Source organism: Peromyscus eremicus, chromosome 8b (genome assembly GCF_949786415.1).
Source record: "Peromyscus eremicus chromosome 8b, PerEre_H2_v1, whole genome shotgun sequence".
Lineage (NCBI taxonomy): Eukaryota > Metazoa > Chordata > Mammalia > Rodentia > Cricetidae > Peromyscus > Peromyscus eremicus.
Window position 1 is genome coordinate 41,770,573 of NC_081424.1, and position 21,337 is coordinate 41,791,909.

General features: G+C 43.1%; 2 protein-coding genes across 3 annotated transcripts in view; one reads left to right on the top strand and one right to left on the bottom strand.

Moving 5' to 3' along the window:
• Positions 1 to 20,676, bottom strand: Adat2 (adenosine deaminase tRNA specific 2). Of its 2 annotated transcripts, none has more exons than XM_059272723.1 (6): positions 20,427 to 20,676; positions 14,825 to 14,929; positions 6,013 to 6,163; positions 4,167 to 4,273; positions 280 to 352; positions 1 to 167 (listed from the first exon to the last, which is right to left on the bottom strand). In XM_059272723.1, the coding sequence occupies exons 2-6, from the start codon at positions 14,882 to 14,884 to the stop codon at positions 124 to 126; spliced, it is 435 nt and encodes a 144-aa protein (XP_059128706.1). In that variant the 5' UTR covers positions 14,885 to 14,929; positions 20,427 to 20,676; the 3' UTR covers positions 1 to 123. The 2 variants fall into 2 exon arrangements, with proteins under 2 accessions (XP_059128706.1, XP_059128705.1); XM_059272722.1 differs by lacking the exon at positions 20,427 to 20,676 and adding an exon at positions 20,200 to 20,420.
• The window catches only part of Pex3 (peroxisomal biogenesis factor 3), a 27,373-nt gene continuing 26,429 nt past the window's right edge, over positions 20,394 to 21,337 (top strand). Inside the window, exon 1 of the mRNA XM_059272721.1 lies at positions 20,394 to 20,749. Coding sequence (XP_059128704.1) covers positions 20,677 to 20,749 — 73 coding nt within the window. The 5' untranslated portion in view covers positions 20,394 to 20,676. The remainder of the gene's footprint in view (positions 20,750 to 21,337) is intronic.

Genomic DNA, 21,337 nt, shown 5'->3' on the forward strand with positions numbered 1-21,337 from the left:
TGACAAGAGACACCATGTTCCCACATGATAACAACGACATATAAACATGACCAGCAAGGCCAACGGCTCTCAGTCGGGAGTTCTGTCCAAGTCTCCAAAGGGCACCGGTCTTTCATCAGAACATCAAGATTTTTGACAATCCTTTTTCCGAACTTTTGATTTGGGTGCTGGAAAGAAAAAAAAAAAAAAAAAGACAGAGAAGCAGAAAATGAATAATGCCAAACTTTGCTCACACCGAGGTGTTTTAAGGTGGGACACTGCTCCAGAAGCAAAACTGACCATTTGGGTTTTCTTGTTTGTAGAAGGTCTTTAGGAGCTCCACGGCCTCTTCAGCACGATATCCGGGGACGCACTGAGGAAGGGAGGGACATGAGGTGAGAGCATCAGCAGGGACCGTGTGGGGGTTACACCCCAACAGCAATGTATATACAATTACAACGATATGAACAGGCTGCACACAACGTTCATTCCTCGGGACAAATATTAGCATGGTTAAAAAATGCACATTTCCAAAAGAATGGGCTCCCAGCCTTAGCCCAGCGTCTCTCCCAATCGGTCACTCTTGTTGGTACTTAAACTCTCCATGGTATGTAACAGGACTACAGAGGGACGCTGTATTGATTAAATGAGATGCTAAGCAGGTACTCATGAAGCATGAGCTATTTTGACCTGCTGTTATCTCCTAGTGTTTCACCAAGCACGGGATGCTGTTCACCTAAGGCAGGTAAACTATCCTTGGTAGAACAAATCCAGTCCACAGCTAAGAATGACAAACTGACAATCGTTTTTACACTTTTAAGAGGTTGGTTTTTTTTTTTCAATTATTAAAGAAAACACTATGTGACCGTCACTATGTGACTATGTTTCTCACAAGAGCTAAAACTATTTACTATCGGGTCCTCTACAGGAAACATTTTTCAAGTTTTTCTGCGGAGGATTTAAGAAAACAGCTGAGTTTGTTTTTACTTTGGGATCTGGGCAGGAGAGATGAAGATACGTGAAAGAACAAGTACGAAGTGAGAACTGTCAAAAACAATGAGTGAAATACGGGATAAAGACGAAACTGAACATGGACAGAAGCAAGGAAGCGCACTTTTTGGAGAGAGGGGGGAAGTGGGGGTTGTGTGAGTGTGGACAGAAGCAGGCTGAAGGGCTGGGTAGGGAGGGGGAAAAAATTAAAAACATACGAGACGGGGCCAAACGCTCGGCTGGAGGGGCAGCCTCTCTGGGGCTCTGCTGAGAACGATCGTCCCCTTCCCCGAGCACTGCCTCAGAACATTCCAGACTTCGCTTTCCGTCTCATTTCCTCCTCTCATCCTCACGGTCTTAGGCTCTCAAGACGCCACCGCAGCTGCCTCTCAAGCACTCACGGATGGAAACACGGTCTCCTTCCCCGCACAGCTCTCCCGGCACAGCTCTGTGGTCACGTGACGACTGCACACACACACACACACACACACACACACACACACACACACACACACACACACGTCCTCTCCTCCCATCCTAACCGCTGTGGGTCAGGGTGTGCAGGGACTGGAGCCTTCCAGCACCTCCGCCTGCCCTCTGTAAATGTCCATCTGAAGACACCCGACCCTCTTCTCCAGGGGCTGGCAAAGCAGCGCTTCTCCATCACTGCTGTTCAGGGCAATCATATGGGCACCCTCCCCAAGCACTGACGCTCGCCCCCCCCTGACTTTTTATTTGTCTGACCCAGGGTCTGAGAACAGAGAAATGCAAAAGCCCTCCAGGACATTCTAACATGTGGTCCAAGGAGAGACATGGAGAAACACGGAGGTGGGAAAAATAAAAAATAAAAACTATGTATGGGTCTAGACATCACGATAGCATTCTAAAGTACCAACTAGAGCTACACATGCATATCTTTTAACAAAAATATTCTTGTAAGAATAAATGTTTTAGGCCGGGCGGTGGTGGCGCACGCCTTTAATCCCAGCACTCGGGAGGCAGAGGCAGGCGGATCTCTGTGACTTCGAGGCCAGCCTGGGCTACCAAGTGAGTTCCAGGAAAGGTGCAAAGCTACACAGAGAAACCCTGTCTCGGAAAACCAAAAACCAAAAAACAAAAAACAAAAAAAAAAGAATAAATGTTTTAAACAGAAGTGATATTAAAAATGAATAACCATTTTTTTAAAACAGTAGTTCCACAGGTTTCTCTGAATTTTATATTGCTTATAACAGTATATTATATTATTACTTTTGTTTCGAGACTGGCTCTCACGTAGCCCAGGCTGGCATAGCACTCACAGTATGGTTGGCCTTAAGATCTTGATTCTCCACCCTCGAAAGGCTTGGACTGTAGGCACATGCCACCACTCCAGGCCACCACCCACATTTTTACATTTTAATTACGTTTATTTATTTATTGTGAGGGGCATGGGCATTATTATATATATAAAAAGAACCTATAATTCTGATGTGAAACCCCACCTCCCTTTGTCCATTGTCCCATGAGCTCAGCCAAAGAAAAGGAAGAAAACACAGCATCCAGAAGCCTGGAATGCCTAGGCGTTAGCACTTCATGAGACCTCCTTAGAACATCATTTGACATTAAATCTTATCTATGCTTTCAAACCATAGACATTCATTTTCCACTGAGCCAACATGGCCGTACAGATGAACTGAAAATTAACCTTTCAGGTTGAGAAAGAACTGTTCAAGACTTCATGACATCAACTTTCTTTTCATTTTTATGTGTGTATGTGTGTGTGTGTGTGTGTGTGTGTGTGTGTGTGTGATGTGCGTACATACGTGTACAGGCTAGCAGGCAAGTGGAGCCCAGAACGGAAGTTCAAGTGTCTGCCCTCACACTTGCTGAGACAGAGTCTCTTGTTTGACACGAAGTGCAGCAGGCTAGCAGGCCAGGACTCTCCTTGTGTCTGTATCCCATCTCACCACAGGACCCCTGGATTCCATTCCAGATGCCCCCTTCCGCATCTGGCCTTCAGTGGGATCTGGGGACCCAAAGTCGGGTCCTCACGCTGCATGGCAAACACTTTCCCCACTGACTGAGCAGTAAAGTTCCACCTATCTCCGACCCCCAGGGACACATCGTAGTTTTGTCCAGAAACTCTGAGAAATCACTTAGGTTGTTCTCATAAAGGAAGTACCGTATGTAAGAGCCAGCAATTTGTGTGCAAAGAGTTATATAAGCAATGTTTGGGCGGCTCCTAGAAATGACTGGAAAAATGAAGTCACTTTGCAGACATCTTTAATAATCAACCTCATTTACTCCCATCACTCTGTTACACTTTTTTTTTCTGATGTGATGTTAAAGGCATCTGTTCTTAAATACAACAGTGGCTAGGAGAGTTTACACTCAGCTGGAAAATTCAAGGCAGAATGCTTTCCAAAACTTGCTCTGCGCAGGATTAGGGCTTTGTAAGTCCTCACCACAGCCTACGAACACGCGAGGTTTTCAAGGGGAACTCCAGCATTTACTGATTCTTTTTTCGAGTATAATGCCTTCAGATTAATCCTCCATCTTGGAGAATGAATCAGTATAGAAAAATGGGTATGCATCCCGACATGTAGATTCCTAATGTTTACAGTTTCAACAGAACTTCCAAGAGTGTGACAGAAGTTCAGAGGCAAGTAGAATCTCTAGCAGCTGAAGGACATGCAGGTTCTCTGGTCTAGGGGAAGTTTCAACATTAAGAGGCATCTAAAAATAATGAAGTTGCAATGGCAACTAGATACTAATAATGGGATGTGACAGAGTGATGGAATTTGTGCCTAAATACTGTTGGCTGTGAATAGCATCCCAGCCGCCGAGGCAGGCAAGTTCCATCATCACATGACAGAGCTGGCATTTGCTCCAACAGAAAGGTAGTCTCTAAGCCAGTGAACCCTAACAGAGAAGCCAACAGTTCAGAGAAGTTGCAGGCTCCCCTGCAGGACAGATTCTGGAACCTTCAGTAAGAGGTAAAGAACTCAACCCAGGGGGCCCCAAGGTACTGTCGGATTCTGTCATGGGTTTTTAGAACCCTGACCACAGACAACTGGCAAGTCCACCAAAAGATGGATAAACAGAAGAAGGGGAGGGGAGATAGGAACAGAGAGAGGGATGGAGGGGGGAAAGGGAGAAAGGGAGGGAGGGAGGGAGGGAAGGAGGGAGGGAGGGAGGGTATAAGCAGATTACATTACCTGAAACGGTCTCCCGGTATTGGGTAGGTCAGCAGAGGCAATGTTTAGGACGGAACCACAACCGCCGAACCGTTCATTCTGGCAGCCATAGACGACCAGCGGGATTTATAGTATAGAATTAAAGTCCGTCACGGGGTGTGTAGAATCATGGCAAGAGTAGGCTGATGCCAACTACCTTAGAGAGCTCAGTCTAGACTTCAAAACAAAGTTCGCGGTGGAAAATAATACAATTCAATTATACAGATGAAGAGAAGGAGGTTTTAAGTATTCAGAGATCAAAATCTAGCAATCGCGTGGGTCGTCAGCAAGATGGCTCGGCTGGTAAAGGCCCTCGCCATGCAGGCATGACGCGCTAAGCCTGATCCCTGGAACCCACGTAATGGTGGAAGGAGAGAACCAGCCCCTCAAATTGTTCTCTGACCTTCACATGTATGCCATGGCATGTGCTTGCCCACATAATAATAACCTATACATTTTTTAAAAAGATGAAAACCTGGCTATTGTAAACAGAACAGAGACTGGGTATTTTTACTCAATATTCACTTTAGTCAATTCTCTGCTCTTTCCAAAATCATTTTTCCAGAGTGATTGCAGAGTTAGAAATTTAGTTCAACAATTTCACCTCTTAAAATAGGTAGCTCCATCCCTGGAACCCACTGTAGAAGAAGAGAATGGACTTCTGAAAGTCGTCCTCCAATTGCCACACAGACGCCATGGCATGCCCATGCCCCTCACAATAAATAAATAAACGTAATTAAAATGTAAAAATGTGGGTGGTGGCCTGGAGTGGTGGCATGTGCCTACAGTCCAAGCCTTTCGAGGGTGGAGAATCAAGATCTTAAGGCCAACCATACTGTGAGTGCTATGCCAGCCTGGGCTACGTGAGAGCCAGTCTCGAAACAAAAGTAAGAAACCAAACCAAAATAATCACCCAAACAAAAGCCAAAACCCAGCCACGCTGTTCCCTATTCTCTCTCTCTGCAAGGCAGGGTGAGGAAACCGGCTTAATAACTCCTCTAATAATAGTGTCAAGAACTCCGCTTACAAGAAGATAGTATGCTTTATTGTACCCAAACGGCCCTCTGTATTAAGTGCTAAAACCACACATAACTTTAAAAGCAAGTGAAAATGTAAGAATGAAGAAGTGCTTGCCTAGCATCCACAAGGCTCTCAGTGCTGTAAAATAAATAAACTTTAGAGACCGACTGCACCCAGCATATATGTTGCTCACTCTACGCAAGACACAATCCAACTACAGAATACTAACTTACTAATTTCCATGCATGTACAATGATAATATCAGGTGACATTTTCACTTCTTCGTTACCTTGAACTTCATTTTTTTTTTTGTACTTTGTGATGGGTATTCACGACAAAAATAGATTAACAGAAAATACTTAAATTACCCATAATCTGTCATCCAAGGGCAAAGTATATTCCCTAGAATGCGTCCTATGCTCTAACTTAACTTGGATTCATCCTTACACAAGAGTTTAAGTTAGTTCCAAGCTTTTCCTTCTGTAGCTTATGGGTTCAATAGTCTCGTGGCTCTTGATACAGAGAAAGAATAGGTAACTTTACTGTGTAAAACAATCGTCTTTCCTGCTTCTTTCTAAATTTTACAATGTGTTTCTTAACTGTCTCCACATATTAAGAAACTGAAAGCTGGGGAGGGGGTATAGCTCCATGACAGAGCATACACTTGGCATGTGCAAAAGCCTGGCTTCAATCCTCAACATCGGAAAGAAAAACCAACGGTAGAAAGAGAAGAAAATGAGTTAAGTATCTGGCCATTGTCTTGCTCACAGGCAAGGTGCAGACAGGAAACCGAGAAGCCAAAGGATACTCATGAGGCGGAGGGCAGCGGCACACATGATACACGGCTCCACGGTGACGTACAGCACGGTGTGTTCAAACACTTCGGCAGGACTGTGGCTGTGTCGACGGCACCAGTCTAGGACCTGATCAATGGCCACCATTTCAGCATGCCGAGTGGCCTTGAAAGAGAGAGATATGCATTGGTACTGTTCACTTCATGCAGCCGACGTCTTTAAAATATGCAAAACATAAATTCAAAAAGCAATCCTCTCTTGTCTGCCTGCATTGGAGCATTAGGTTTCAGTTCAAATACCATAACCTCACCAATGGGGAAGCCTAATCTAAGATATTATATAAACTCTGCTACGGTTTTAGTGAAATTCACATGGACCTTGGGGGAAAGTTTTCATTAAAATATTATAGAGAAAATAAGTCTTAAAAAAAAAGATGTCGCCGGGCGGTGGTGGTTCACGCCTTTAATCCCAGCACTCGGGAGGCAGAGGCAGGCGGATCTCTGTGAGTCTGAGGCCAGCCTGGGCTACCAAGTGAGTTCCAGGAAAGGCACAAAGCTACACAGAGAAACCCTGTCTCAAAAAACAAAAACAAAAAAAAAAGATGTCTATGGTTTGTGAATATTTTAAGACAGGGCTGGAATTTTCACAAGCTTGTGCTCTAGCTTCAGATAGATTGTCAACTGACCTCACTCTAAGGCAGACCTTCATTGAGCCCACTAGAAGACCATCATGTACACTGCAGGAGATGAGATTTTATAAGCAACCAGCTCTAAAGCAGCATAGACTCGAGATTTCAGATAGTTCATGGGAGAGAGCCTGCTACAGGAGAAATTGCTCAGCATGTGGAATAGATCACACTGGAATGTGAATCCTGACAGTGAGGCACCGTTGGTCTCAAGCAAGCTTTGGATGCTGCGTCCAAACTGGAGTTTACCGTTACCTCCTCTCCAGCTCCCAGAGCAACCTGAGTCTCACCGAGCATAGTGTGGCATGACACTATTTAGGTACCTGTCGTCTCCTTTCCCCTTATTAAAATAGTGTTGATGCAGGGGTAAAAAGACGGCTCAAAGATTAAGAGCACTTGCTGCTCTTGCAGAAGTTCAGTTTCTAGCACCCATACTGGGTGGCTCACAACTGCCTGTAACTCCAGTGAGCTTCAACACTCTTTTCCTGCCTCTGAAGGCACCTGCACACATATACATACACTCAGGTGTGCACACACCCACACCCACCCACCCACACACCCACACACACACACACACACACACAGTTTTGTACCAGTTTCTTCTGAGATAAAGCTACTTTAAACATAGTTCCTTAAGACACAGGATGCTCTAGGACAGTGGTTCTCAACCTTCCTAATGCTGTGAGTGACCCTTTAATACAGTTTCTCATGTTGTGGTGACCTCTACCCATAAAATTATTTTCTTCCTACTTCATAATTGTAATTTTGCTACTGTTATAAATCATAATGTAAATACCTGTGTTTTCTGATGGTCTTGGGTAACCCCTGTGAATGGGTCATTTGACCCTTCAAAGGGGCTGTGACTCATAAGTTCAAAACCACTGTTCTTAAAACATTCCATCTTATAGGGAATCTCCTTAAGCACAGGAAGTAAACAACTCAAAGGCTTCAGGAAGTCACTGAAACTGACTAGATATACTAGATACCCCTCCCTCCCCAATTACATATAAGCAGTAAGGGCTGATAAGAGACACTCTTAAAGCCCGGTGGTGGTGGCAAACGTCTTTAATCCCAGCACCCGGGAGGCAGAGGCAGGCGGATCTCTGTGAGTTTAAAGCCAACCTGGTCTGCAGAGTGAGTTCCAGGACAGCCAGAGCTACACAGGGAAACCCTGTCTCAAAGAGAGAGACAGACAGACAGAGACAGAGACAGAGATTCAAGAGAATACTGTGCTTGAAAGAAATGCTCTCCAACCTGACAAGCTGCCTGCAATTTGTGCAGTGAGCTTCCGATTCCCAGCTTTCATGAGCCATCACACAGGCTGGGGCGAGCTCTTGTGGGGTAGCTGTCATGAAGTCATTTCGGCTCTTGGAAGTAACCCAAGTGAAATGAATTGGTTCACCAAGCTTTGGTGATACCCTTACTTTTGGTCTATGGTTGGTTCCTTATCTGAGGTGAGTCGACATTTGTTCACATCTCCTCAGAGTAGTGTCATACAACACACACGCACAAAAGAAAAATAAACCTTCAAAATAACTTCATGCAAACTCCTAAACACATGTAATATATCAATAATTAAGTCAAGGAGGTGTAGATAAATTAAACAGATGAAAAGTAATGAAACTGAAACAGCAATCAAAAGTCTCCCACAAAGAAAAGCCAGGACTGTATGGATTCATGGCCAAATTCTACCAAATTTTTAAGGAAGACCTAACACCAATATTCCTCAGGCTGTTCCACAAAATAAAAAGGGAAAGAACATTACTGAAGTCCTACAATGCAAGTCTTACCCTGATAACAAAACCAGATGAGGGTACAGAAAAGAAAGAAAACTGTAGATTATCTTTCTTGATGAATATAGATGCAAAATTTCTCAATATTCTAACAAACCTAATGCAAGAATGTAGTACTTCACACATCACAATCAAGCTGGTTTCATTCCAGAGGTACCAGGTTGGCTCAACATATACAAATCAGTAAGTGCAATATACTATACAAATAGACTTAAAGACATAAATAGCATGATCATCTCAATAGATGCAGAAAAGGAGTTACACAGAGTTCATATACATTCATGATAAAAAGTCCAGAAGCAACTAAGAATAGAGGTACTAAATCTTAATACAATAACTGCCATGTATGGCAAGCCTACAGCCAACAAACTAAATGAGGAAAAAACTGAAAACATTTCCTCGAAATCACACCATGAGACAAGAGTGACCACTTTCTCTCCTCTTATTCAAAATAGTGTTCAAAGTCTTAACTAGAACAGAGGGACCAGACAAGGAAATAAAGGCCATGTACATCAGAAGGGAAGAAGCGAAACTATCTCATTTTTGGATGACATGATCCTGTACTTATGGAGCCTTGTGGATCCCACTAGGAAACCTTTACATCTGACACTTTCAGCAAAGTGGCAGGATAGAAAATCAGCATAGATGAAAACAGTAGATTGTTTATATATCAATAACGAACTATCCAAGAAAGAAATTAGGGAAAAAAAAAACTCACCTTCAGAATAGTTTTTAAAAATATCTAGAAGTAAATCATATTGATGAGGTCAAAGACCTTCTTTATTCTACAATGAAAACTTTAAGACATTCAAGAAAGAAATTGAAGAAAATAGAAAACAGAAAGCCTGCCCATGAGCATGGATTAACAGAATTAATATTGTGAAAATGGCTGTATTACCGAAAACAACCTACAAAGTCAATGCAATCCCCATCAAAATTTTAATGGCATTCTTTGCAAAACTATAAGAAAACAATTCTAACCTTAATATGAAATCACAAAAGACTCGGAATAGCTAAAGCAATCCTAAGCAAAAAGAACAATTCTGGAGGAATATATTATAATACCTGACCTCAAATTACTCTACAGAGCCATAGTGACAAAACACTAGGTATTAGATCAGTGAAATAGAAGACCCAAAATTAATCCACATAGCTATAACCACCTGATCTTTGACACATATAAAAACATACATTGGAAAAAAGATAGCCTCTTCAACAAATGGTGCTGAGAAAAATAGATTTCCACATCCATGAATAAAATTAAACTCCTTTTTTTTCACCCACACAAAAATCAATGTCAAATGGCTCAAAGATATTAATATAAAGCTTGAAATGTTTTCGCCCCTGGAAGAAAACTGGGAACCACTTCAAGAGATAGGTATGAGCAAAAACTTGCTGAAAAAAATTCCAACAGCACAGGTAATTGACAGGTTGAGGAGCTGCTACACAGCTAGGAAAACTAAATGCAGAACGAAGAAAAGGGCTACAGAATGGAAGAGGATCTTTGCCAACTACACCTTGCTGTGAAGAGACACCATGACCACGGCAACTTACAGAAGAGAGCATTTAACTGGGGGCTCGCTCATAGTTTCAGAGGTTCAGTCCATGATCATCATGGCAGGGAGCATGGCAGCAGGCAGAAAGACATGGTGCTGGAGCAGCAGCTGAAAGCTACATCCTGATCCACAAGCACAAAGCAAACAGACAGACTAGATCTGGCCTGGGCTTTAGAAACCTCAAAGCCCACCCCCACTGACAAACTTCCTCCAACCAGGCAACACCTCCTAATCCTTCCTAAACAGCCCCCAACTGGGAACCAAGTCTTCAAATGTTTGACCCTACTGGGGCCATTCTTATTCAAAGCACCACAAAGTGCATGCGTACATGTGTGTGCCGGTATGTGCACCCATTTGCATGCATACAGAAGTTAGAGGAGGATGTCAGGTGCCCCATCCCATGACTCTCTGTCTTGTTCCTTTAAGAGGGAGTCTCTCACTGAACATGGGGCACGGCTGCAGCAATCCTAGATACCTTCTGATCTAGCCCTCCCACAGCTCTGGGGCTGCAGGCACTGGCATGGCTACACCCAGCTTTTTATGTGGGGGCTGGGGATTGAAATTCAGAAACTTTGTGCTTGCGGAGCAAGCAATCTGACCACATTTTCCCAACTCCCAAAGTATTATCTTACACGAAGTATCTCAGACTCAGAAGAAATACTACATATTTTCTCTCAAAGATTTAAAATTTCATATAGATATAGATGTAAGGGTACAGATCATAAAACCATGAAAGGGAAATAAGAGTTGTTAAAGGAGAGTGAATTGGGGAAGAGGAAAAAGAATGGAAAAAAAAAAAAAAAAAGAGGGCTGTCGAGCAGTGGTGGCGCACGCCTTTAATCTCAGCACTTGGGAGGCAGAAACAGGTGGATCTCTGTGAGTTCGAGGCCAGCCTGGTCTGCAGAGTGAGATCCAGGACAGGCGCCAAAACAACACAGAGAAACCCTGTCTCAAAAACCAAAACAAAACAAAACAAAAAACAAACAAACAAACAAAAAAAACCAGACAGCAACAGACTAGACTCCACGTGACAAGAAAACAGAAGGGGCCAGCTAGCTGTGGCGGAAAGGGACCGGAACAAAGGACCAAGAGAAGACCACCAAAGAGCATGGGTGAAAAAATCTTACAGAGAAACATTTTACTTTGCACGCTAATTTTAAAAGAAAACTAACAAAACAGTCCAAAATAAAAATAGCTTATTGTAAAGCACAGATTTTTCTAAGCAACAATTTATAATATCTGTGACAATAACATTTATTGACAATTGATACTGAGTGCTAACTCTAAACAAGCTCACTAAATTCTATAAATAATAATAATAATAATAATAATAATAATAATAATAATAATAAACAGGCTATTGTTCCATAGCCCAGGCTGGCCTCAAACTGGTAACAATTCTCCTGCCTCAACCTCCCAAGGCTTAGGATTTTAGACAAGAGCTACCATGCTTGATTTCTTGTTGACTGTGGAAAATACACTTTTGGTGGAAGGGAGACACTACGGATGATCAAACACATTCACTGGTTACCTAAAGGAGAGCAGCCATGTGACATGACATGCATGTGACTATGTAACTGCAGGTTCAACAAGCACACCACTGGGCGAGGCTGACAGGAAGATGTTCATTTTCCCACGCCCTGGAGCATAATGAGAAAAGAGCTGGCATTGGCCCATGATGCTGTGATAGCCAATGGCAGAGAGGCACAAGTCTGGGTGATCACAGAATCAGAAACTGGGGACAGAAGGCCTTTATAGAAGAAGGTATGGTTCTGGCTGCATACCAAGACAACAAGAGAACTTAACACCAAAGACTCCTCCAATTCAGGATTCCTGAGAGATGGCATCCTCACAACTCTTATAAATACCAGTTGAACTGAACCACCTTGGCCAAATGGCTCTTTTACCACTAAAGAAACACAACCCAAGCTGTCTTATCATGCATTGAAAACACATAGGGAAAGGGGCGGTGAATGACACAGCAGTGTTGACATCACAGCCCGAACTCTGGGCTCCTCACATTGCAGCCTTTCTATGCTGGATTCAATGCTGCAGGCCGCAGGAATATATCATAAGAACTCAGCTGGTTATGGCAAAGTCACTACCTGGAGGAATCAGGGAATTCCTCCAGAGGAAGCCAAATCCCAAGGAGTTTTTGGTGTTACTTGCCTTGTTATATATCAGCTGTATTCTGTTATAAAAAATCATGTGTGCCTTCATAGTTTTCCCAATTGATTTTTCCCTAAGAAGGGCTAACAATGTGGACTGATCACTCTCTAGACATACACATTCCAGGCATTTGGAGAAGAGCCTCAGGAAAGGCTTTCTCTGGAATCAGATATCTCCCCTAGCCATTTTCAAGGACTAAAGGAGACACCACCCAGGTGGTCACCCAACTTCCGAGGACTAACAGTGATAATAACCCACAGGCGAGTCTCCTGACTTAAGGTAAATTCCACAAGGAGACACCGCCCAGGTGGTCGCCCAATTTCCGAGGACTAACAGTGATAACAGCCAACATACAAGTCTCCTGACTTAAGGTAAATTCCACAAGGAGACACCGCCTAGGAGAGGTGGATGTTAAGTAATAGCTTTACACAGTTTAGCTCGGACCCTCCCTTTTATATACCGGGACTTCCAGGGCAGAAGAGGGAGAAGAAAAAAGAAAATGGAAGAACTAGACGGATAAGAACTTGAGAGGAACAAACTGAGATGGGGAAGAACTAGACTGAAGGGCTAGAAGAGAGTACTAGAGGAATGAGATGGAAGATGAGGACAAGCCAGATGGGGAACAACCAAGATGAGGAAGAACGAGATGAGGAGAGAGGAGGAGATGGGAGAAAAGATGATATGGGAAGGAACAAGATGGATGAGAACCTAGAAGGGGAAGAACAAGATGAAGGAATTAAGATAGAACCCAGAGGAGACCGCAGACAAGTGTAGAGAGAAATCAGGCAAGAAAAGACCTAAATACTAGAGCAGAATATAAGCTTGTAACTAACTCAGAAGAATAAAGTGTATGGACTAAGGAGTTTCGTGTACATAGATTCATTTCTTTTCATCAAAGATTAATTATCAGCTGGTTGTAGATTCTTCCCGGACCCTGGGAGGGGACTATCGAGGGGCTGGACCCCCATAGTCCCCGATAATTCAAGAGGCGAGTCTATGTGAGACATGATAGTGGAATAACCCTGGTTAATTCCAAAGTGTTTGAGAAATCAAAGTGAGTGGGGATTAGGTCATGGTTCTCATATAAAACAGATTATAAAAAAACCATGCAATACAAATTGGGCCCTGTGGCAATTATGTAAAACAGAACTTCGGTAAGTATCAACATAGCCTCTAACTGCGGGGTGTATATTATCTGCCTTGAATGCTTTTATGCTGTCACAACTGCTTGTGCATCTGGGTTCCTAACTGAGTTTGGCTACACACCTTGGGGTTGTGATGGATGAACTTTCAAGGCCTCAGAGCCCCAGTGCTGACAGTAGACTGTTCTATGCTCTCAAAGCATGTAAGACCGAAGTCCACGTCAATGGCACTAGAGTTACGTTATCCTTCAGTCCATCTGGTACTTTATAATCACGAAATGTAGCATGGCACTTTCACCTACTTCTACTTCCCAAACACGGCCACAGTGATGCACTGTTGTGCCACCATGTTTAAGAAGCACTGCTCTCAACCATGAACTTTCCAACCGGGCCACCATACATCAAGTTATTAAAGCTGAAACACATGTAGTTGAAGACCTTACTCCACTGACTATCCAAACATGTTTTCTCCAATACAATCCTTTTATGCTTCCCTCCAATTTGTACAACGAAGGCCTTTTCTCCCTGCCCCACCCCCAGGAGAAAAAAAAATTTTAAAGAAGCTAAAGGAATGCATTACAAGTTAAATGGATCTTCTTTGCAAAGGTCAATTTTCAGGTTGAATTTTGTTACAAGCAGACATGGACTCCGTTCTCCTGCACTGACATTCTGATGTAACAAAATTCCTTCTTGGGTTTCACTCAAGTGTTAAAAGGAAAACACAATGAAATAAAAAAACCAACAAACAAGCTGAGTGGTGGTGGTCCACGCCTTTAACCTGGATCTCTGTGAGTTCGAGGCCAGCCTGGTCTACAGAGTGAGTTCCAGGACAGGCTCCAAAACAACACAGAGAAACCCTGTCTCAAAAAAACCAACCAACCAACCAAACAAACAAACAAACAGAAAACATTTCTTACTCTTTGGCTAAGATCACAAATGTAGAAACAGAAAATCATCTACTAGAATTTTATAGCTTCATTGAACTTTTCTGAATTTTTGACATCTAAAAAATAAGCATTGTATCACTGTTACAATCAGGTAAAAAGAATGAACATTTACAAAGGAAGAAAAAAAGATCTAGGGCTGAGGAGATGGGTCCATAGGTAAAGTGCTTTCTGGGAAAGAAGAAGGACCTGAATTCAGACCTCCAGTATCCATGTACACACCCAGACATACATTCATAGACAACCCCAGTGTAGAAGAAAGGAAACGTGGGTGAAGGGAAGTCCTAGGGTTCTCTGGCCAGTCAACCTAGCTCAGCGGATGAGCTCCAGGTGCAGGGAGAGATCCTGTCTCAAAAAGTAAGGTGGAGAGTGGTAGAGGAAGGCATCTTGACCTCCACCTGCAGCCTGCACACACACACACACACACACACACACACACACACACACACACACACACAGGACACACTCGGTCTTGTCTTACCCGCTGGTCCCCATCATGGCTATAGTCCGTTACTGCATTTATACTGCCCAACTTACGTTTTTTGTTTGATTCACCTCATTTCTTCCCTTCCCCACAACTTCATTGTTGTAGACCATAAGGCAGCCAACAGGAACTTCAGTGTTCTCAAGGGCTTCCTTGGCCTGCAAAACAAAGTGGAAAGTCTCAGAGGCGAGGTTCAGTGCTTGAAAGCCTCATGCAAAAGGACAGATGAGAGCCGGGCGGTGGTGGTGCACGCCTTTAATCCCAGCACTCGGGAGGCAGAGGCAGGCGGATCTCTGTGAGTTTGAGGCCAGCCTGGTCTACAAAGCGAGTTCCAGGACAGGCGCCAAAACTACACAGAGAAACCCTGTCTCCAAAACAACAAAAAAGAGAACAAATGTGTGGATAATGGCCAAGACAAACATGGCTGCACTTTCCCCTTCTGAAATCTGGTGTCTTTGTGCTATGCAGTGCTGTATTCTCTGCTGGGTGTCTATGTTGAGAAGGACTCAGGATGTCACCCTTCACAGGTCCTGAACCTCCCTTTCTCTCACTGGAAGCACATGTAATAAATGGCATTTGACCAGTGTTCTTAAAATGCCAAAGCCACCCCTTTTCAGAGACGCTATGCATATTTACAAAGAGCTGGGAGGATACATAAATATGTAAATATTTTGTTACAATACTTAACCTTGATAAACTTCTACTTGAATTTTTTCTTTTCTTTTTTTTTTTTTTTGTTGCTTCTCTAAGAAGATAGAAATGATTCCATGAGCCGGGTGGTGGTGGCGCACGCCTTTAATCCCAGCACTCGGGAGGCAGAGCCAGACGGATCTTTGTGAGTTCAAGGCCAGCCTGAGCTACAGAGTGAGTTCCAGGAAAGGTGCAAAGCTACACAGAGAAACCCTGTCTCAAAAAAAAAAACCAAAAAAGAAAAAAAGAAAAAAGAAAGAAAGAAATGATCGCATGGAGTATCAATACCATAAAATGATCAGACTGGATGTCACTACATCTCACAACTTCTAAGAGATACATGTAAGTTTAGGGATATTTTATGTAAAAATGGCACAAACTTGGAAAATATTTTGTAAGTTTCTTTTAAAAACAAGTATGCATAAAAATCTATGATCCACATTGCACAGAAACGCACCCACAAAGACATACACAGTGAGCTGACGAAACTTTAAGCAGCTCTTCATGGGGCTGGAGAGATGACTCAGTGGTTAAGAGTACTGGTTGCTCTTCCAGAGGACCAGGGTTCAATTCCCGGTGCGCACATGGCAGCTCACACCTGTCTCTAACTTCAGTTCTAGAGCTTGACACCCTCACACAGACACACATGCAGACAAAACCCCAGTGAATATAAAATAAAATAAAAAAGAAGCTCTTCGGAGTATACCAGTGAGATGTCCCTGGCTCTGATAGTGTACTACAGTTGGGTAGCTGAAGAAAACTGCATGAATGGACCCTCTCTACGTACACTTTTACTGTGTGCAGGTTCCTGTGGCTGATAATTCTTTCAAAGGGAAAAGTTAGTAACTAAAGTAAATAAGGATCTAGCAAGCCCGCTGAGGGAGAGAATAAGGCAGGACTGTTGACTGATATAGAGGACCATAGAAAAATACAGGCCAAAACGGAAAGGGGATATCCACTGGGCCAGATCAGTGACAGAAGTCATTTAGGTGGAATGGTGGAAAAGAGAAGTATTGTCTCGAAAAATGACTTCCTGTGGGTCGGATTTTCAGCTTTCAACTGAACGTCTCCCAGTAGACCTCTGGAGAGGGGACACTACATCTCAAGCATTCTTATCCTGAGAGGTTGAAAATATACGTAAGTAAGATATTCTTTTGTTTTTTAAGTGTGGTTTGGTCTGGGACTATTTAAGAACTTTGTAACTATGAATTCATTTTGTTTATAATCCTAAAGTGAAAGGGACACTAATCTCCATCGTACAGATGAGGAGACTGAGGCACGGGGAAGCCATCTTGACCATGTGAGAGATTTGTAGCGAAAGTCTAGGAAGTTTGCCTTTCCTCATTACTCACTTGACCAATTATTGGAGCAACTATTAATTAGTATCAGGTGCTGGGTCCTCTGCATCATTCTCCCTCTGGTCTCTCTTTAGTCACCAGTGACTTCGCTCATCAGACACTTCATCGGGTGTTGGGTTTAGAGTGGGTCAAGAGACAAAAGGAGAATGGGGAGTTAAGAGGGAGAAACATGGGGAGTTTGAGACTAAAAACAGAAGGCATGTGACAAGGCTTTCTGTAAGCCTATTTCCTGAAGAACTGGGGGTGACATGAGCAGCTTCAAACACACAGAATAGAATCAAAGACTGGACCAGTAATATGGTTCAGCAGGGGAAAGTCTTGCTATGAAAGCCTGATGACCTGAGTTCGATCCCCGGATCCCACAATGGAAGGAGAAAAATCCCTGTCCTCTAATCTTTATACATATGTGTACCCTGCGTGCAGGTGCAAGCACACACACACACACACACACACACACACACACACACACACAGAGATTACTTTTTACACTCCCCAACCAAGTAGGAAGTACCTAGGTAGAAGGAAAGAGATAGGGAGCCCTGTCCACTGTGCACCTGACATGGTACACAACACTGCTGTCCTGCCAGCCTTTCTCTGCTCCCAGGTCAACAGAGGACTGTGTGTGTTGGTACCTGGTTCCTTTGGGCCCTCTCTTTTCCTTCAAGTAAATTTATCTCACTAGAAATGATAAGACTACCTTAAAGAAACAAACAGCATTACTGATAAGGAATGGCCCTGTAGGCCATGACAAGAGTGAATGTAATAGCAGTCCAGAGAAAGGGAGGTGAGAATACAAAGTCTGTGGGAGTCAATTTAGAGGCACCATTTTCCAATACATACATATCAAAATGTGCAGACATTTCCTCTACTGACAAGTTCAAAACGTGTATGAAAGCGGGAAATCCATGTCACCTCATCCTATCTCAGACTTTCCGATGCCCCTCTCATCTCTGCTAGCCAAGTCCCTTCCTTTTGTCACCAGAGCAAAAGAGTTCAAGCGAAACAGGCCTAATGGTGTGGAAGGCTTTGAACTTAAGAAGCGGGCCTTCTCTGGAAGAGGCCAAAGCTCTGCCACCAAAATGGCGACTTGGTCTTCCACAAACTAGCAAATTCTCAACTTCAAAACTGAAAAAAAAAGGCTCTTTTCTTCCCATCCCAGGCTCTGAGAAAGACAATAAGCCAAAATAAAAAAGTGTTCATAACAATAAAAAGGCGAATACATTATTCCATTTATGACCAAATGTGTTTCTGTTTTCACAAGGACAGAAATATATGAAGAATGCTCACAAAATGTCAGCAATGCTACCTCTGAGGTCAGGACTTTAGGTCTTTTTTACATAGTTTGTTAAATGTTCTAGACTTTAGTTTCTTGTGAATGTGAACTTTTGTAAGCATTAGAATAAAAAGTTGAAATATTTTAATTCTGTAAAAGAATAAGCAAAAAGTACATTCCTACATCAATGGCTGAACTCAGTGTGAAGGCCTTTATAAGGATGTAAATAAATTGTTATGTAGATGGTTATACCACCTAGATCCCTGTTAAGTACATTCCATAATGTTCACAAGATGGAAACCTAGCATCAGAAAGAGTGGAGATGTGTGTATATATACACAAACTTCTATCCCTGGTACACATCAATATGGATAAAGCTTGGAACAACATGTAAATACAACCAGAGCCCTCCATAATCAGCAATCCCTACAGGGAATGAAGAAAGAGTAAGCGAATGATAGGTGAGGATTGTACTGGTACATGTTTTCATATGACTCTCTACCAGAAACATCTTCAGCCCACAAGGACACATGGTTAACTATGTTCATAGCAGCATTATTTGTAATAGCCACAACCTGGAAACAACCTAGGTGGCCGTCAACTGAAGAATGGATTAAGAAAATGTGGTACATATACACAATGGAATACTACTCAGCAGAGAAAAACAATGACATCATGAAATTTGCAGGCAAATGGATGGAACTAGAAAATATCATCCTGAGTGAGGTAATCCAGACTCAGAAGGACAAACATGGTATGTACTCACTCATAAGTGGATACTAGTTATAAAGCAAAGGACAATCAGACTGCAACCCACAGATCCAGGGAGGCTACCTAGCAGGGGAGACCCTAGGATGACTGAGGCTTATAATAAGTTTTGGTTTTACCCAATCACTGGGCAAGCTTTAATGAAACATTTCACTGTTAGGATAAGAATTTGTACTGTATCAAGCTGATGAAAAAAAATGCTGGCCGTACTTTCAAGAGGGGAGGCTAAAATCTTTTTAGACTATGGATTAGCCTATAGAAAATTGTCTGCTGTAAATCAAACAGCGAAGGGGAAAGATGATTAGGAATCTCACTATCACAACTTAAGTAAAACATAGCTCTCTGAACAGATGAAGATAGGTCTCTTCTGTATCCCAGAACCTAATCAATATTTATATGTATAATTCAGCTATCATTTGGCTTAAAAAAAAGCTTTTTGGGAAATGTTATCATTTACACTATTTTCTAGAGAGAATATATTTTACTGTTTAAAATAACCCTGGACTTTTAAATTATAACCTGTTTTTATGTTCAGGCTATCTGAGTATTATTTCTCCTGCAGTTGTACATAAAATGTTTTCACAATCAAAAAAAGGGACAAATACTATAGAATTGTATTAAATGAAATATATAGAATATACAAATTCATAGAGACAGAAAGATTAGACATTATCTCAAGACAGAGAAGAAGGGAATATAGAGCAATGATTTCCCAAGTACAGAATCTCTGTTTTGTGTGATGGGAAAACCCCACAAATGAACAGTAGTATCATGACATAATATCATGAATGTAATAAATCAATACAATTAATGTAATTAATGAATATCATAAATATAATTATTAAATGAATACTGTGAATGTAATCAATGAATACCACAAATGTAATTAATATCATGAGTGTAATTAATATCATGAGTGTAATTAAAAAATAAAAATATATCTAAAGAAAAAAAAAGAAACATCTTCAGCTTCCTTCCATTATATATGTTCAAGGGTGTCGGAGCAAACCACAAAATCATGTGGCTGTGTGGATTTGAAAGCACGTGTCCATCCTTGGAAAGGAAGGTAGTAGGCAGGTAGATAGCATAGCAGCTAGGGCTACATGTGACAGATACATGCTGCACACCAGTTTCTGTATTTTCCCTCCACTCAAATTACTGTGGACAAAGTTCAAGAAAACGTCCCGAGAATAAAACAAGCTATTGGTTTAGATATTTTGAGAGCTGATAGATAATGGTGATGAGAAAGCGCGCCAGACACATGGGCTCAACTACAGGGGGTCAGGATGTGGCCGGGAGAAAGTTTGCACTTCCACCGTCCACCTGCCGGGTTTCTCACCATTCGCATGGCCTCCTCCATCCACTTTTCGATCTCCTGCGCCGACACCACGCACGAGCCGTCCGTAGCGGCGGCGGAGTCCACCTTCTCCTCCATCCCGCCCTCGCTCAAAGAGACCCAGGCCAGGCAGCCGGAGGAGAGAGGGCAGCGGAACGCGGCGGGCGCGGGCCCTTGCTTCCGGGAAGACCGAAAAAGGCGAGGCACCCGGGAGCTATTTGCGGACGTACCCAGGCGTCCCGGACCAGTAAGCGGCGACCGGAGGATCGAAAGCACTGCTGCTCCGTGGAGTCCACGCCCCCTTCCTCCGCTCCGCCGACAGCCTCTGCGCAGAGGAGCGTCTGTGGTTTCTGGAGAGCACCTAGCACCGCCACCGGGCTTCTGCTTCTGCCGGAGATCCGGCCCAGCTTGACGAAGACACGGTTTCCTGGTGAGCCAGCCCCCTCTCCCCTAGGCAACCCACACCCCGAGGGTCTGAAGATGCTGAGATCAATGTGGAATTTTCTGAAACGTCACAAAAAGAAATGCATCTTCCTGGGCACAGTTCTTGGAGGTGAGTGACAACGTGCTTTGGAAGGGGACGTTGGCAGAAAGGAGTGACAGGGGTGACTTCTGAAGCAGGCAGGGCCCACTGATCCTAGTACGGGATATGTAGAGGGGATTGGCCCAACCATCAGAGGAGAACCTCTGAGGTTCTTTTATCTCCCCTCTCTGTGCCCTTTGCCCCTCATTCTGCCTCCCCCGCCCTCCTTTCCCCCACGGCTTTCGGGAATGTATTCTAATGAAGTTTCTTTTCAAAGCACTATTCTTTTTTGGTTTTCCGAGACAGGGTTTCTTTGGAGCCTGTCCTGGAACTCACTCTGTAGCCCAGGCTGGCCTTGAACTCATAGAGATCCCCCTGCCTCTGCCTCCCGTGTGCTGGGATTAAAGGCATGGGCCACCAACGCCCGGCTCAAAGCACTGTTCTTGTATAAATACGTGTGCCTTCCAATTCTCTTCTGTTGCTTTCCTGTTAAATTTCTTCATTCTTTTTGGCAACTCCAGTACTCTGGCTTTCAACCTTTCACAGGACTTTCGAAATATTCTAGAGCAGTTAGCTTAAGTCTGTACTTTGGGGTAATGTTTAAAGTTAACTACAAAA

Bases quoted from the DNA above. Each gene is read 5' to 3' on its own strand.
- Adat2 (XM_059272722.1), bottom strand. From the start codon at position 20,295: ATGGAGGAGAAGGTGGACTCCGCCGCCGCTACGGACGGCTCGTGCGTG. The intron at 6,164-14,824 runs GTAAGTTGGGCA...CTCTCTTTCAAG, and splicing joins AGGTGAATCAAACAAAAAAC to GCCACTCGGCATGCTGAAAT. The intron at 353-4,166 runs GTAATGTAATCT...TCCCTTCCTCAG, and splicing joins ATACCGGGAGACCGTTTCAG to TGCGTCCCCGGATATCGTGC.